General features: G+C 42.0%; 1 protein-coding gene across 1 annotated transcript; it reads right to left on the reverse strand.

Moving 5' to 3' along the window:
• Window positions 1-202: 202 nt before the first annotated feature.
• On the reverse strand, window positions 203-1,822 carry LOC108831235 (uncharacterized). Its single transcript, XM_056991481.1, has 2 exons — window positions 1,093-1,822; window positions 203-978 (listed from the first exon to the last, which is right to left on the reverse strand). Exons 1-2 carry the CDS (start codon window positions 1,820-1,822, stop codon window positions 203-205), a joined length of 1,506 nt encoding a protein of 501 aa, XP_056847461.1.
• Window positions 1,823-14,781: the final 12,959 nt, after the last annotated feature.

Below are 14,781 nucleotides of genomic sequence, written 5' to 3' on the forward strand. Positions count from 1 at the left end.
TTTTAACCGATAGGAGTTTTGCAAGTCGCACGATTGTGACCATAACCTTTGCAGCGACTACATACAGTCCGTCTCCTTGGTGTCTTCATCTATAGAACAATACAAAATAAATAATTAATCCGTTCGAAAACATATTGAACATTATATAATTAATCATTTTAAAAATAAAAAAGCTTACACGAACTTCACCATGAGATAGATATCAGTTTTCGCGTGGACGCCCAGGTGGACGTCTGCTAGACGGAGGAAACATATCTAACTCGGACAATTGAGAAGTGAGCTCAATGATATTATCGGTATCAATAACTGGAGCAACACTACCAGCATAAGCAGCAACCATTGCATTCTTAGTGTACTCTTCAGCTACCAATGAATCCACTTTTACCTTCGCTATTATGGCCGCTGCTATTGCATGCTGACAAGGAATTTCGAGAACCTGAAACTCAAAACAACTACAAAAACGTTTGGAAATGTCCACATGGAAAGAACACCCTTCTTTGTTCCGTACTTCATACTCCAGCTTTTTTATTTTCTTCACTTCAAAACCGGCTGAACTTTCGAAATTCATGGCGAGAATCTCCATTACTTTCGGTGTGAAATTGTCTAACCTTGCCGAGATATCTGAGCTCCTAGAAGAAAACCAAATCATCAGCTTAGCCCTAATAAATTCAATAAGGGCCAATATAGGATATTCTCTGGCTTCACGAAGAACTGCGTTCCACGATTCAGCAATATTACTCGTCATAATATTGTAACGACGTCCGTGGAAATGAGAACGTGCCCAATGTGCAAAGCCTATTCCTATTAAGTAATCTGCACAAGAGGCATTAACACGTTTGATCTCATTGAAAGCCTTGTAGAAGTCAGCCAATCTGAAAGCCCTTCCAGCCTTTGCAACCAAGAATCCTAGATTCTTGTCTTTGTAATAAGTCTTGATATTTCTTTTTAAATGTTTGATGCATGCACAGTGATTCGCATCTGGATAAACATGATATCATTATCCAGATAACAATTAAAAAAACCGGATATCAACGATAGTATCCGTTAAAAAGACTAGATATCCGGATAACAACATTAAATGAAATTATATACATACAACAATTACCTTGGCCAAACCGTGGTATATGGATGAATGTCTATCAGATACAAACACAATATCGTTTGTATTTGGAATGAATGCCAGTAACTTTTTGAAGAACCATTCCCACGAGCTATCATTTTCTCCGTCGACAATAGCAATGGCTAGTGGAAAGACTTGGTAATTGCCGTCTTGAGCAGAAGCAGTTAAAAGACACCCAGCATATTTCCCTCTCAAATGGGTTCCATCGACAACTATGACTTTTCTCATGTATTCAAATCCCATAATAGAAGCTCCCATAGCTAGAAACATATATTTAAATCTATTTCCTATGTTGCTGTTGTACTCAGTTTCAATTTCGGCTAGGGTTCCAGGGTTTGCTTCAACTAACTTACGGAGGTAATCAGGAAGTAAATTGTAATAGGCTCGGGAGTTTCCTTTGGCATATTCCAAAGCAATTTCTCTTGAGCGCCAAGCCTTCCAGTAGGATATCCGGACATCGTGGTCTCCTTGCATTACTTTCCTTATTTCTCCAGGTTTCGGACCACCGCCACAACCATTGAAACGAGCTTTCATTATCTCTCCAACAACTTGATGTGTAACTTGAGACTGATAACCGGACCTATCATCCACGGAGCAAGTGTGTATGGAATCGAGTTTCCTTATCTCGTAAACGTCAGAGTCTTTTAGTTTTGTGGCATATACCCTCCACTGACAGTTGGAACTAAAACATCGCAAGACCATCCCATTTGGTGCTGACCTGATGTTACGAAACCCGAATTTTTTACTAATTGCATATAAAGCCATATGCAATTTAAATTCATCCCGGTTCGTAAATACCATTCCAAGATAGAGTTCGTTGTGTTGGTTTGTTGTAACTCCTACATTTATTAGCATGTTTAGAAATTAGGGAATTAATATTGCAAAACCTCAAAATATTAACTAATATATTTCACATTAAAGATTATATTAAACATATCCGTTAATATTAGTCATCAGCAAAAAGTATTAAAATATCAGTTGTGGTTTACACATAACCACCAAGTTAACCCGATACCCTGATTACAATCCGAAAACAACGATCCCCCGCAAAATAGCATATTGAAAAAACAACACTTCATTCCTAAAAACCCAAGTAATAAAACTTATAACATATTAAAAGTGACCTAGAACACACCACTGTCCATGGAGTCCTCTGATGAAGAATCATCAAGATTGATCACAAGATTATCAACTTCAAACGCAGGATTGGGGATAAGACCCACATTCATGGAGATGGCAGGGGAATTATTAGCTGAGGGAATAAGATCAACACTTGCGGGATCCTGAGGCATAATCTCGGCGCTTGCTATCGCATCAGTTTCATCAAGAACATCTATATGAAGAAAATATATATCATGAAAAAAATTCTATTTTATTAAATTGAATAATAATTTAGTATACAAATAATACGTACCTTCGGAGACCAGAGGATTGTCATAGATTGGTTGTGTGTTGGAGAGATTTTCAGAAACGTTTTTGCAACCAAGAACAACATTGTTTATGTTATCGAGATCAGGTGCTGAGTCGGTCGATGAGTTAGCATCTTGAACCGAAGAATTGCCAGTTTGTTGCAACTCCGGAATAATTTGAGACAATTCAATATCAACTTCCATCGCTTCCGAATGGTCTTCGTCCTTTACACCATTGTGATTTTCGGCCCCAATAAATCCTTCCCAAAACTGAATGTTATCTTGCATTACAGGGGAACTTGGTTGTACGAAAACGTTATCCGCATCAACGGTGAAATCAATGGGAATCCCCTCGTAGAATTCCATCGGGAGATTTACAAAAAATCAAAACCATGTCGATCATAGCCGGCTAAGATATAAAAATCCGGCAATACTAGATTTACGTATAACTTACCATTAGACATGTTAGGCTCAGAGATGTATTCAAATTCTTATGCAACACCTGATTATATTCAAACGGAAGACACATATATTAGACCATAATTACTATACATTGAATATAATTAGTATAGTAAACTGTAAAGTTCAAATATTAATGATCTTAATGAAATGTAGTGATAATTCCCATTTTTATATTTATAATAGAGTAAAAAACTATATGACAGGATAACCGTTTGTCTCGTCCGAAATGAAGAGTCCATTTGTTGGAAAAGGAGATCCATGATTTGGGAATGGACCTATATGATAACGTTAAAATTAGTATATAATTATGAATGGTATATATATATATTAGATATATATATATATATATATATATATTAATATGTTTATTACCTGTATTGAACACCGTTACAGAGAGAGTGTTTTGTCCAAGTGGTTCAGCACCATCACCGTCGGAGTCGGTGTCATTAATGATAATTATCTCGTTGCCATGAATCAAATCGTAACATTGTTGATTTTCCAAATCAAGTTTTGCTTTTTCCATTTCAAGATGAACCCTATGAATAACCATCATCTCCTGGTCATCAAAGTACTTCTCTAGCGTATCTTGACTTGCAACAACAGTCTCTCCTAAAAAGCCTAAGAAAAATTAGAATAATACATTTGCATTAGTATATTATTAATGAAACAAGATATAACTAAAAGATAAAAACAAAATTAAAAACTATATTATGGTTTACCTTCAAACGATGGATCCTCGGTTCCATTTTCAAATTTATAAGAAGAAGACCCAATATTGAAATCAGTACGGCAAAAGAACTGATAGCGCGCGACATCTTCGGCTCCAATGGTTACAAAAAGGGTGAGATCGGCGAACCAAGCTCTCACGGCCATCATTACTTCAACGTCAGGTGTTTCTTGAATGGTTATCGGAGGGGTTTTATTACCATCCGGAACAAGCATCCACTCAGGAAGCCTATAGGTCATCCCAATCGGTGTCTCCAACGGGAGGTTGTATAGGCTTCGGACAATGCGGTCAAGTGACTCGAAATTTTCTGACGTCCGTACGATAGCTGGAAACCCAAGATCATTTGGTTTCCTTTCAAAGCTCCATTCTCCGTTTTGATGAAGATACCAAGCTCCTTGGATGACCCTTAGAACTTGTCTAGAGTTCATCTACAGAACACAATAAAAGATTAGTGAGTAAACCATCGAACCCTAAAAGAATAAAACTTTATGAACGAGAAATCAATTTTGATCTTTTAACTAAAAGAATTGAAAATAGCATTTAAGAAATCTTAGATTTAGAAAACGACAGAAAGGAATAAAACACCATATAAATATGGTCCTACTGACCGTTTCTCTCCGTTTGTAGCCCTAGTAGACCGGAAAGTGAACTGAAAGCTTTTCCGAGATGTTTGATAGAAACCGGATTGAAACCAAATTTTTATTGCCTAATATGTCTCACCGGATGCTTCTATATATAGCAAAATATCTGATTCTGCAAATTTTATTTTCGGTAAAAAATGTTTAATCTTGCAAAAACTATATGTCTCGTCGCATTTAATGTTTAGCCGGCTACTTGCAGAGTTTGTAGATATCATAATTCCTTGCGTCACCAGACACAACGACTGTGCATTACACTGCCCCGTAAAAATACTTTGCCATTCTGACATATCACGCGCCTCAAATATGTTAATATACAAACGTTTAGGATATATTAGACATTTCAAATGTCTTGCGTAACCATTCACCTAAAATCGAAATGTTTTAGTTATATACCTCAATACCACAATCTTCGTGTATATTGATCATAATTACTCTATTTTTAAAGCATAGTTCATATCATTTGCATATTTGGTTTTTAATTGTTGCATCTTAAGAAAATTCAAAAAAAAAAAAAATCAGCATTAATTTGTTTTGCATATTTTATTTCCATTTGTTTCTCATTGCATCCCATAGTGATTTATTTCGAGCTTGCATCCAGAAAACCAAAAGAAAAATCATTTTGCATAGTTTAGTTTAAGTTTCATTATTGCATCTGATTTATTTTGGTTCAACCAGAATTTCTGTATTCCTCACTTGATCTTTGATATTGTTTGCAGGAAGAAATGAGAGAGAAAGGGCACGGCCAAACTCTTGAGACCACACTGAGCCAACATTTTGCAGCTATACAAAAGCTCAAAAATCAGACTGCTCGGTTGGAAAAAGAAACCAAGGCACTAGGCCAACGTCCACAGCCAAGAAAAAGAAGATTTGGAGATGCACCAGAGGCTGTCTATGTCGAGCCCAAACCACCAGATCCTTCAAGGATCCATCAACATTCAACTTCTCAAACTCAAAGCCATTTTGTTGTTAATTCTCGGTTTGATCATAAATCCTTTGCTGATAAAATTGAACCTTTTACATTTTCAGGAGGAAGAATCTACCTAACATGGGAGAGGAACCTTCATGATTGGTTCCACTACAACAACATACTGAAGGAAGATAGGCTATCTTATGCCATTGATCAGCTAAGAGGTAATGCCTTTAAATGGTGGGTACAAGAAGAAGATGATAGATGGTTTTACAAGGAGCCAGCTATCAAAACGTGGGGAGCTCTTAAAAAAATCATGAGGGATGAGTTTGCACAAGAACTCACAAGATCTAAGATCCATAAGCTATACCCAAGGAGGTATCCAACTCATGGTTCCAAAGAAACAAGGAAAGTTGTGTTACAAGAAGGTCAAAGAGTCTTGCCTCAACAAGACAACTTTCAGCCAAACCAGGGGCACGCCATTGTCCAATGCTTGGACCAGAAAAGTGACATCCCAAAGGCCATGGAGATGAGTAGAAGTGTCGGCCAAAACACTTTTATCAGGATCAAACCAAAACCAGTGCAAGATACTATGCAAGTAAAGGCTAAGGTAAGTCCTACACTTGATGATAAGGTTCATGAATCATCTACCACTTGTATGATGCACTTGTCTTTGTCCAAGAGTGTTATTTCAGGTATTAAAGAGCCTATATCCCACGGAGATGACACACCAAGAGCAAACCTTCTAATGGACCAGAAGGAAAAGAAATCAAAGTTTCTTAAAGAAGCAAAACCAGTAACAATAGTATCAAACCAAGGTAAGTGTCGAACATTACCTTTAGATACTGGTTTAAATGTTTATATTGGGGATACCAGATGAGAGCTCTATTCTTGCTGAAGTGCCAAGGACCAAACCAGATCATGAGCTCAATCAAAATCCACACCACAAGTGGAAACCAAAATCTGAACAAAGAATTGTTCAAGTGCCAAAACCTGAGGTAAATTTCACTATAGACCAGAATGCTATTATTAATTCCATGACAAGATTAATGCACTTGCCTTTTCCAAGGGAAAGTGAAATAGTTACAGGAAACCAATGGGAGAACAAGCCAAATAAATAACAAAAAGTTCTTAATGCCATGGCTGATTTTAAGGTTTATTGTTCTTTGTTTCCATCAGTTTATAAATCTTTCTAATTTGGTATAATACACTTGTCTTTGCCAAGATGTTTTGACCCAGGAATAAGCCAAGAAGGACATAAAAACCGAGCTGAGTTACCACAAGAAGGTGATCATACCAACCAAGGTAAGAAGGTGCAAGTAAGGCAGCCATCAATCCAAACCTGTCCAAAGAAGAATATAACTCTTCATCCTGTTGATGCACCTATGGTAAATTCAACCATAACACATTCTGTTCATGAATCTCTAGTATCAGATATAATTCATTTGGTCTTTGTCCAGAATGTTGAGAATTTTTCAGGATGCCATGAAGAGAGCTTCAAAGAAATCCCACCGGATAATCCTTTGTTGTTAGAAGAATCAGCCCCAATGATGACTAGAACTGAGGCTATACCAGAAGTGTGGAGTGCCATCAACCTCAGAAGAGATGCAATACCAAATTCCATAACAGAGGCGTGATCCTATCCTATCTGCTGAAAGAAGAACCACCTGATGCACAGCCCACCCCCAAATCGAAACAATACCAAGGTAAGGTTCTAGAATCTCAAAAGAGAATGAAAGCTGACTTGCTCTATCTTTGTGCAGGATATAAAGTTTCGAGGTCGAAAGAGGGAGGGGATGTTGTGGTCACGAAATCCATAGTTCGACCAGAGTCTCACCAAACCTTCCAAACCAGCCCTCTAGGAGGTACCAGCCGGGGTCATAATAAACCTGCTCTTGCCAGGGATCTTAACGATCTAGGTTATCTTGTTAACCAGTATCTTAACAGTCTTAATCGCAAGATTCAGATTTTAGGAGGCTCAAATGTGGAGATCGGTGAATCTTTATAGACTGGAAATTAATATTTTTTTCATTTTTACTAGTCATAAATCTAAAATATATTCTCAACTTAAAAAGATATATTTTCTTTTGTTTCATTATTTATAATAAAAATCCGATTTATTTGTTTTATTGTATTATACCTTATGCAATAAGTTCATATAAACCTTTTTATTTTTTTCTCTATTTTTTATTTTATCTTATTTTATTTTAATTTTATTTTAGTTTATTTTATTTATTTTATTTTATATTATTTTATTTTATTTTATTTTTATTTTATTTTTATTTTATTTTTATTTTTTTTTGTTTCGTTTTGTTTTCTTTTATTTCTACTTTTATTTTTATTTATTTTATTATTTTTATTTTTAGGGTAATATAAACTGTATTTGCAAAAATTATATGGTTACTTTAAAACAAATCATTGCAAATATTTTGGACAACTTCTAAGATTTGGTTTTCAATAATATTTTTATCGACAAATATAATGAGGACTGAACTATAATTATTGAAACATTCAATAATATTACCGGGCGATAAAAATGTGATTAATATATTTGTCGACTATTCATTCATATATATATAATTTAACTCAATAGTCCAAAAAATATTAGTCACATCTTTATTGGCAGGTGATTATTCTTTCTGTTTTTTTACTTCATAAATCTATATATATTCCCTACTTAAAAAGATAAATTTTTCATAGCCCTCCATCACTATATAAGACACACACATCCCTGAACTCAAAACACAACACACACTACACAAAGTAATAAACACAACAAACACCATGACGAGAAGGAAGGTGAAACTTGCTTTCATCGTCAATAACTCCTCGAGAAAAACAACCTACAAAAAAGGAAGAGGGGCTTGCTCGAAAAAGCGCATGAGATATTCACTTTATGTGGGATTAATGTCGGGGCTATCATTTACAGTCCCTACGATCCTACCCCTGAGGTGTGGCCCTCCGTTGAGGGTATGAACCAAGTGATTACTATTTTTCGGAACTTGCCGGAAATTAACCGGCACAATAATATGGTCAATCAACAGGAGTTTGTCCAATAGAGGATAACCAAAGCTGATAAACTTCTGCTTAAGAAGAAGAAGGACAACAGGGAGGTTAACCTCACGGAAGATATGTATCAATTCTTCAGATAGGACAGTTAACTATTCCAGCCGGGGGTCATAATAATCCTGCTCTAGCCAGGGATCTTAACGATCTATAGGTTATCTTGTTGACCAGTATCTTAACAGTCTTAATCGCAGGATTCAGATTTTAGAAGGAGGCTCGGATGTGGAGATCGGTGAATCTTTATAGACTGGAAATTAATATTTTTTTTGTTTTTACTAGTCATAAATCTAAAATATATTCTCAACTTAAAAAGATATATTTTCTTTTGTTTCATTATTTATAACAAAAATCTGATTTATTTGTTTTATTGTATTATACCTTGTGCAATAAGTTCATATAAACCTTTTTTATCTTTTTCTCTATTATTTAATTTATCTTATTTTATTTTATTTTATTTTATTTTTATATTATTTTATTATTTTATTTTTTATTTTAATTTATTTTTATTTGTATTTTATTTTATTTTTATTTTTTATTTTATTTTATTTTTTATTATTTTTTTAGCCACATGCGTACACTGGAAGGCGAATGGTGCCGCTCATGACTTCGGATGAGCCGTTGAAACCTGTGAGGGAGCGGGACGATGGCTTCATACTTCCCGTGTCGACGCCCATCTTGTCGAGTGTGTCTCGGAAGATCAAATCGACAGAGCTGCCGGTATCGACGAGAATTTGGGTGACTTGGCAATCGCCGATTCCGAGTTCGACGAGAAGAGGGTCGTTATGTGGCATGTGGATGCCGAGGGTGTCGTCGGGCGAGAAGGTGATCTGATGATCGTTCTCGGGTTTTGTCGGCCATTTACGCGAGGATGTTGCTTGACGACGGTAGTCTTTGATGGACCTGACGGAGTCACCGCATGGCGGGGATCCACCCATAATAACGTTGATGACGGTGTCTTTGTCTTGGTTGGAGTGCAGAGTTCTAGAGGCTTCGAGCTTTTGTCGAAGATCGGAGTACAGAGGACGATCGAGTTGACTTCGCAAATCCGGTTTCCTAGAATTGAGCTTTTCTCGCAGGTCTACAGGGCGGGGCTTCATGGGACTAGGGTTGTTCAATCGGCGAGTCTTGGAGGAGTTGATCTTCTCGCGGAGATCGGGGGCGTGACCGACCGTGTCTGCTGCTGCTTTCTCCTTTCGCTTGAGGATGTTCCGTAGGTCGCTCGGTGATGGGCGGCTTAGCTGAGTGCGCAGGTCTAGAGGAGGAACTTGTTCGGGTTCGTCGACCGAAGATCCCAGTTGCGTTAAGACGACGTTTATGCGTCTTCTTGCTCTTGGGAGTTCATGATCGTCAGTGTCCTTGGCGGACCTTGTGAAAACAGTCTCGACGCGGCGCCGGTTTCTCGGTGATTCCTCGTCGCTGGACGAGTTACCCTTTTCCGGTGATGTTGGAGTTGCTTCTTCAGGTGTCGCTCGCCTCTCTTGCTGAGGGGCTTTACCTTGCGACTTGCTAGTTTTTCTATCCTTGTTCTTGCTCCAGCTCGTAGGTCCCCGGGCTCTAGGTTTCGGAGGTTCGATTTCGAGCTTCCCGTTCTCAACAGAGGAGAGAAATTGCTCGAAGAGCGTCTTACATTCTCTGGTGTTGTGCGACTTAGCGTTGTGGTAATCGCACCATTTCTCAGCTCCCGGGGGCCGAGAACTCACTGCTGCGGAGGAATCCGGCGGTTTTCCTTCGGTTTCGCGGTTGTAAACGTTCCACCCTTTCTCGCGGACGACAGTCGTTGACGCTGGGGAGCTCTCTTCGTCGAAGGCATACACGAAGTTCTTCTTTTGGGCTGCTCTGTCGCCCGACGAGTGCTGGCGTGGCTCGTGTCGACTATCCGCGTTCTTTACGACGGCTTTGTCGGATGCCGCGGCTTTAGATGCGTTCAACTTGCCAATAAGGGCTTTCGTATCCTCTTCCATGCGGATAAAGTTGTGAGAACGGGCTATGGCGTCGGAAAGAGACGTTGTAGGGTTCTTGTAGAGGTCATCACGGAAAACCGAGTGAACATACAACATGTTTTTAAGCGCAGCGACCGCGACGCTGTCGGGTAAGACGACCTTCGAAACTATGGCCTTGAACTTTTCCATGAAGCTGCGCAAGCTTTGGTCTTTTCCTTGGGCAAGGTTGAAGAGATCGGATACTGTCGCGTCTTCCTGAGTGAACATGATGTAGTTCTTGAGGAAGGCGGACGACAGGTCGTGAAAGTCTTTGATAGAGTTCTCAGCGAGGCCCGTGAACCAAGTAAGAGCCGGCCCTTTCAAGCTTTCAACGAAAAGTTGACAGTAGCCGGCGTCGCGTTCTTCGTCGGAGAGATTTGCGCGGCGTACTGCGATGTTGAAAGACGTGATGTGAGTCATTGGGTCGGTTAAGCCTTCGTACGTCGGCAGTCGGAGCTTCTCGATGTGTCGTAGTCTGACGCCGGTTATCGTGGGTGAGAAGGGTGTTCGGAGGGTGTTCGCCAGAACGCGCTCTATCTGCGGGGCGGAGGTGGTGACGCAGTGTATCTTGGAGTTGATGTCTAGGAGCGACTGTTTGAGTGCTGCGACTTCGCGAACCATCTGTAGATCTGGGTTCGTAGGGGTGAAAGGCGCGGCGTCTGGGTTGAGAGTGCTGGGAGGAGCGCCTTGGTTCGTCGGGTTAGCAGCTATGTCGCTTGCAAACAGTTGTCTGCGAATGGTATCAGTGGCTGCGTCTGGAGCGCCGGCGAGGGGAGCGAGTAGCGCGGCGATTGCGGCGATTTGCTCGGTAGCTGCTTTTTGAGCAGCGTCTTGTCGGGCGAAACGCTCCATGATGGTATCGACAAAAGCAGGGGCTATCGGAATAGCCGTGACAGGGGTTGGGTTCGGCGCGTCGTGTTCGTCGCCGGAAGTGGAACCTTCGGGGTTCTGACTCATCTTTGCTAACGTTACTTTGCTATCCCCATGGTGGGCGCCAACTGTTAGAACCGAGTTCGGTCGAAACTAGTAAAGAGAAGACGAAGAACTCGTCTGTGGGTCTAACAAAGACGTTTTATAGATGAAGGTATCAGGACCTGGTTACAGAGGAAGTGTAAAGAGAAAGACAAGACGGAGCTCGAAGAGCTAGCCGGGAAACAATACAAGATAGCGGATAGAGAGGAGTGAAAACCCTAGATCTAGCCGCCTTGCCAGTGTGTAAAAGTGTGGATCCCCTTTACGTCGCTTCCCTCCTTCCTTTTATAGATGGTTTGGCCAGTTCTCCCTAGGACTCACTGGTCCGTATGGGCTTTAGTCGGTAGGTCGGTTAAATGGGCCGTTGTCCTCTAGTCGCGAGGGCGACTAGAAGCCTTCTTAGTGGGCTATCTTTTAGGCCCGTTCTATCTTCCCTCCTTTGATCGACAGGTAATGTATCGTCGTTCACCGGGCCTTTGGAGGGATGTAATCTCCCCTCTACAGTAAGTCCCCCCAGTTCGTCTGTGGTTAGTGATAGTCTTACCCTGACGGACTGTTTGTGAGAGAGGTTTCGGTGAATCGACGATTATTGGCCTGTTGGTGTCTCAGTGCCGCCCCGTACACGGGTGTTTGGTCGCTGACTTCAGGGCTTACTGCAGGCAAATTTACTCGCGGGTTCTGTTTTTGTCACGATGTTTCCACGAGACCTCCAAAGGCGAATTTACTCGCGTGTTTTGGCTTGGTTTGTCGCGGTGTCCCAGCGAGGCCTCCGAAAGTGAATTTACTCGCTCGTTTGCTCGTCCGGTCGCGGCTTTCTCTGAGATCTCCGATTTTCGTTTCTTTCGCGGACTTGGCTCGGTTCGTCGCGATATTCCTACGGGATCTCCAAATGCGAGTTTACTCGCTGGTGCGCCGTTTGGTCGTGAGGGATAGCATGCGCGTTTATCCAATGCTTGTGAGATCCCGGAGAGGGCGTTGTCGCTTGCCGGCTATAGCTACGCGATCATAAGTGGGTAGACGAAAGGTGCGTCCGTCGCGGGGTTTCTGAGTGGCCTTCGAAGACAATTTTACTCGCGGATACGCCCGTTTGGTCGTGAAGAGCAGCGAGACACCACAGCAGCTGGATTCGGAGCTTGTGCAAAGACAAGGTCGTAGTGAGTCGGTAGCAGGCTATGTTATCTGGTGCGACTCGCAAGTTTGGTTCTCCACGTTAGTCGTGCTGTCTCCCTGCTGCTTCGAAGCGCGGTTTTACTCGCTGATGGTGCACGTTAACCCGCGGGATGCTTCTGCCTGCTTCGAGAGTGAATTTACTCGCCGCTTTCTCTCTCTTCTTTATCGAAGCTACCGGTTTATACCGGTTTGGTTCCGGTTTGACCAAATCCTTAATCCTTGTCCTGATTCCGGTCCGATTGATTCTTAATCTCCGGTTCAATTTGTTTAATCAGACCTTTGCGAGTCGAGAAAAGGGGGATTGCGGGCCTAATTAAAGCCCATTTAGGCCTTATTAGACCTAATGATGGTGCTTCGGGAATCGTGCTCCTTCCTTTGCTATAAATAGGTGACTTTGCTTCACTTTCGTTATTCTTCTCTGCAGTCTCAGGTATCCTTCTTTGCTCTCTCTTCTCTCTAGATTTTTGTTTGTTTCTCTCTCTAAGTCCCGCTGGTAAGGCTTGTTGTCGGAGAGGTTAATCGCTATGCCGTCCGGGAAGCGATTGTCACGAGAAGAGAAGGGAAAGGCGGTTGTGGATTCCGCTGCTCCGGTAGAGGTTAGGGCACCGACGAACGCGGCTTCGGAGCGGGATCCGACAGTTGCTGATTCGCAGGTGAGAGATGGAGCTGAGGAAAACGCGGGCTCTTCTCGCGGAGGCGGTGGGAATGAGGGACTCGAGGCGCAGGCACGATCTTACAGGGTCCCGATTAAGCGACTTCGAAAAGAGAGTGTGGAGCCTCCAGAGTACAGGCCTACGCGCTATCATTCTGGCGATCGTTTCGAGGTGCTTCCGGGGATCCCTCGAGAAACTTTACGCGATCCCGAGATCGAGGGGCAGCGCTGGAGAAACGTGTTTCCGAGCTACTCTACTCATAGCAGCGTGAAACATCTATTGAAGAGTTGCGGTGCTGTTGGAGTTACCTATCTTATTCCATCTGTTAGGCAGAGGCCTTGGTCGCCGCCTGCAGGGTACCAATGTGTCTACGAGTCTTACTTCGGTGTGGACACAAAGCTGTGGTTCCCTATTCCTCGCTTGATTACGGAATACGTTCGTTGTCGGGGCGTGGCGATTACCCAGTTCTTGAACGGATCGTTTAGGATTGCTGTCGCTTTAATGGTTATGGCTACTGAGGTAAACATCCCAATGAGCGTGAGGACCTTCGAGGAGCTGACCTTCTTGAGATCTATGCCTCACGGTTTGCACTCTATAAAGATGCGACCATCCTACAACGTTCTTACTGGTCACCCGAACAAGACGAAAGACTGGCAACGATACTACTTCTACATCAAGTCGGATGAGCATGCGTTTGATGAGCCGCCGAGAGATGACTTCCCGGTCCTTTGGGATCGTGAAATCGGTAGATCGTAGTCACCCTCGAGTTTCTTGATTCCCGTGATATTAACCCATTGATTTTCTTTTCATGTTTTTGCAGTTCGCCACCCGAATACGATCGCATATCCGGAGAACTTCTTCGAGCACGCTCAAGCCATCGCAACACTTAGTCATCGTCGGTGGCCTGATCTTAGCGCCGATTGGATATGTCGCTGTCAGGATCGCGTAGCGAGAGGTACTGGGTCTTCCGCCTGCTTCATTGATTAATCACAACTTGCTGTCTTGACGATTACCTTATCGTTACTCTTTTGTTACAGAGATTTGGCGGTCCAGGCTGCCTTGTGTGGTTATACCTGGGAAGAAGCGTTTGTCGTTGTTTACAAGGAAACAGCAAAAGCTAGTCAATAAGGCGAAAAAGATGAAGCAGACTCCTGACTTGAGCGCTATCCTGAAGGGGCAGTTAAAATCACTTAGTAAGAAGAAATCTGTTCCCGCAGCCGATACCGAATCAGCAGAGGCGGTGCGCGATGATCCTCCTCCAGTCGCGACTCCGGGTGTAAACGAAGATAACTCCGCGGTCACCGGGACTGAAACGAGAGAAGAGGGGAAGAGTAGTCCCCTTAAGGATCAGCAGGAATCCACTCATCCTGAAGATGAGCCTCTCGGGCCGCCTGATGAAGCAATACAGGAGAAGTCAAAGAAAAAGAAGGGGAAGAAGATGTCCCGCAAGGCTTCTTCCAAAAAGGAGACCGAAGACTCGAACGCGAGTCGAGAAGATCTTGTTGAATCTTCTGCAAATGATCCTTTGGAGGAACGACCCAAGAAACAGAAGAAACAGCCTATTGAGGTTGAAAAGAGTCCTTCTCGCGAAGAGGATCTTCTGGTTGAGGAAGTTACTCCCGACGACCCTGCAGACAACGTTGTTCGCGGAGGGAGAGAGAAAGGGGAGTTTACC

This window comes from Raphanus sativus, chromosome 7, assembly GCF_000801105.2.
Source record: "Raphanus sativus cultivar WK10039 chromosome 7, ASM80110v3, whole genome shotgun sequence".
NCBI classification, from domain to species: Eukaryota; Viridiplantae; Streptophyta; class Magnoliopsida; order Brassicales; family Brassicaceae; genus Raphanus; species Raphanus sativus.

What these genes read in the sequence shown, in the direction of transcription:
- LOC108831235 (XM_056991481.1), bottom strand. Translation starts at nt 1,822, where the DNA reads ATGGTCTTGCGATGTTTTAGTTCCAACTGTCAGTGGAGGGTATATGCC. An exon ending in GGCCAAGGTAATTGTTGTAT is followed by an intron (nt 979 to 1,092) that starts GTATATAATTTC and finishes ATGTTTATCCAG; the next exon opens with ATGCGAATCACTGTGCATGC.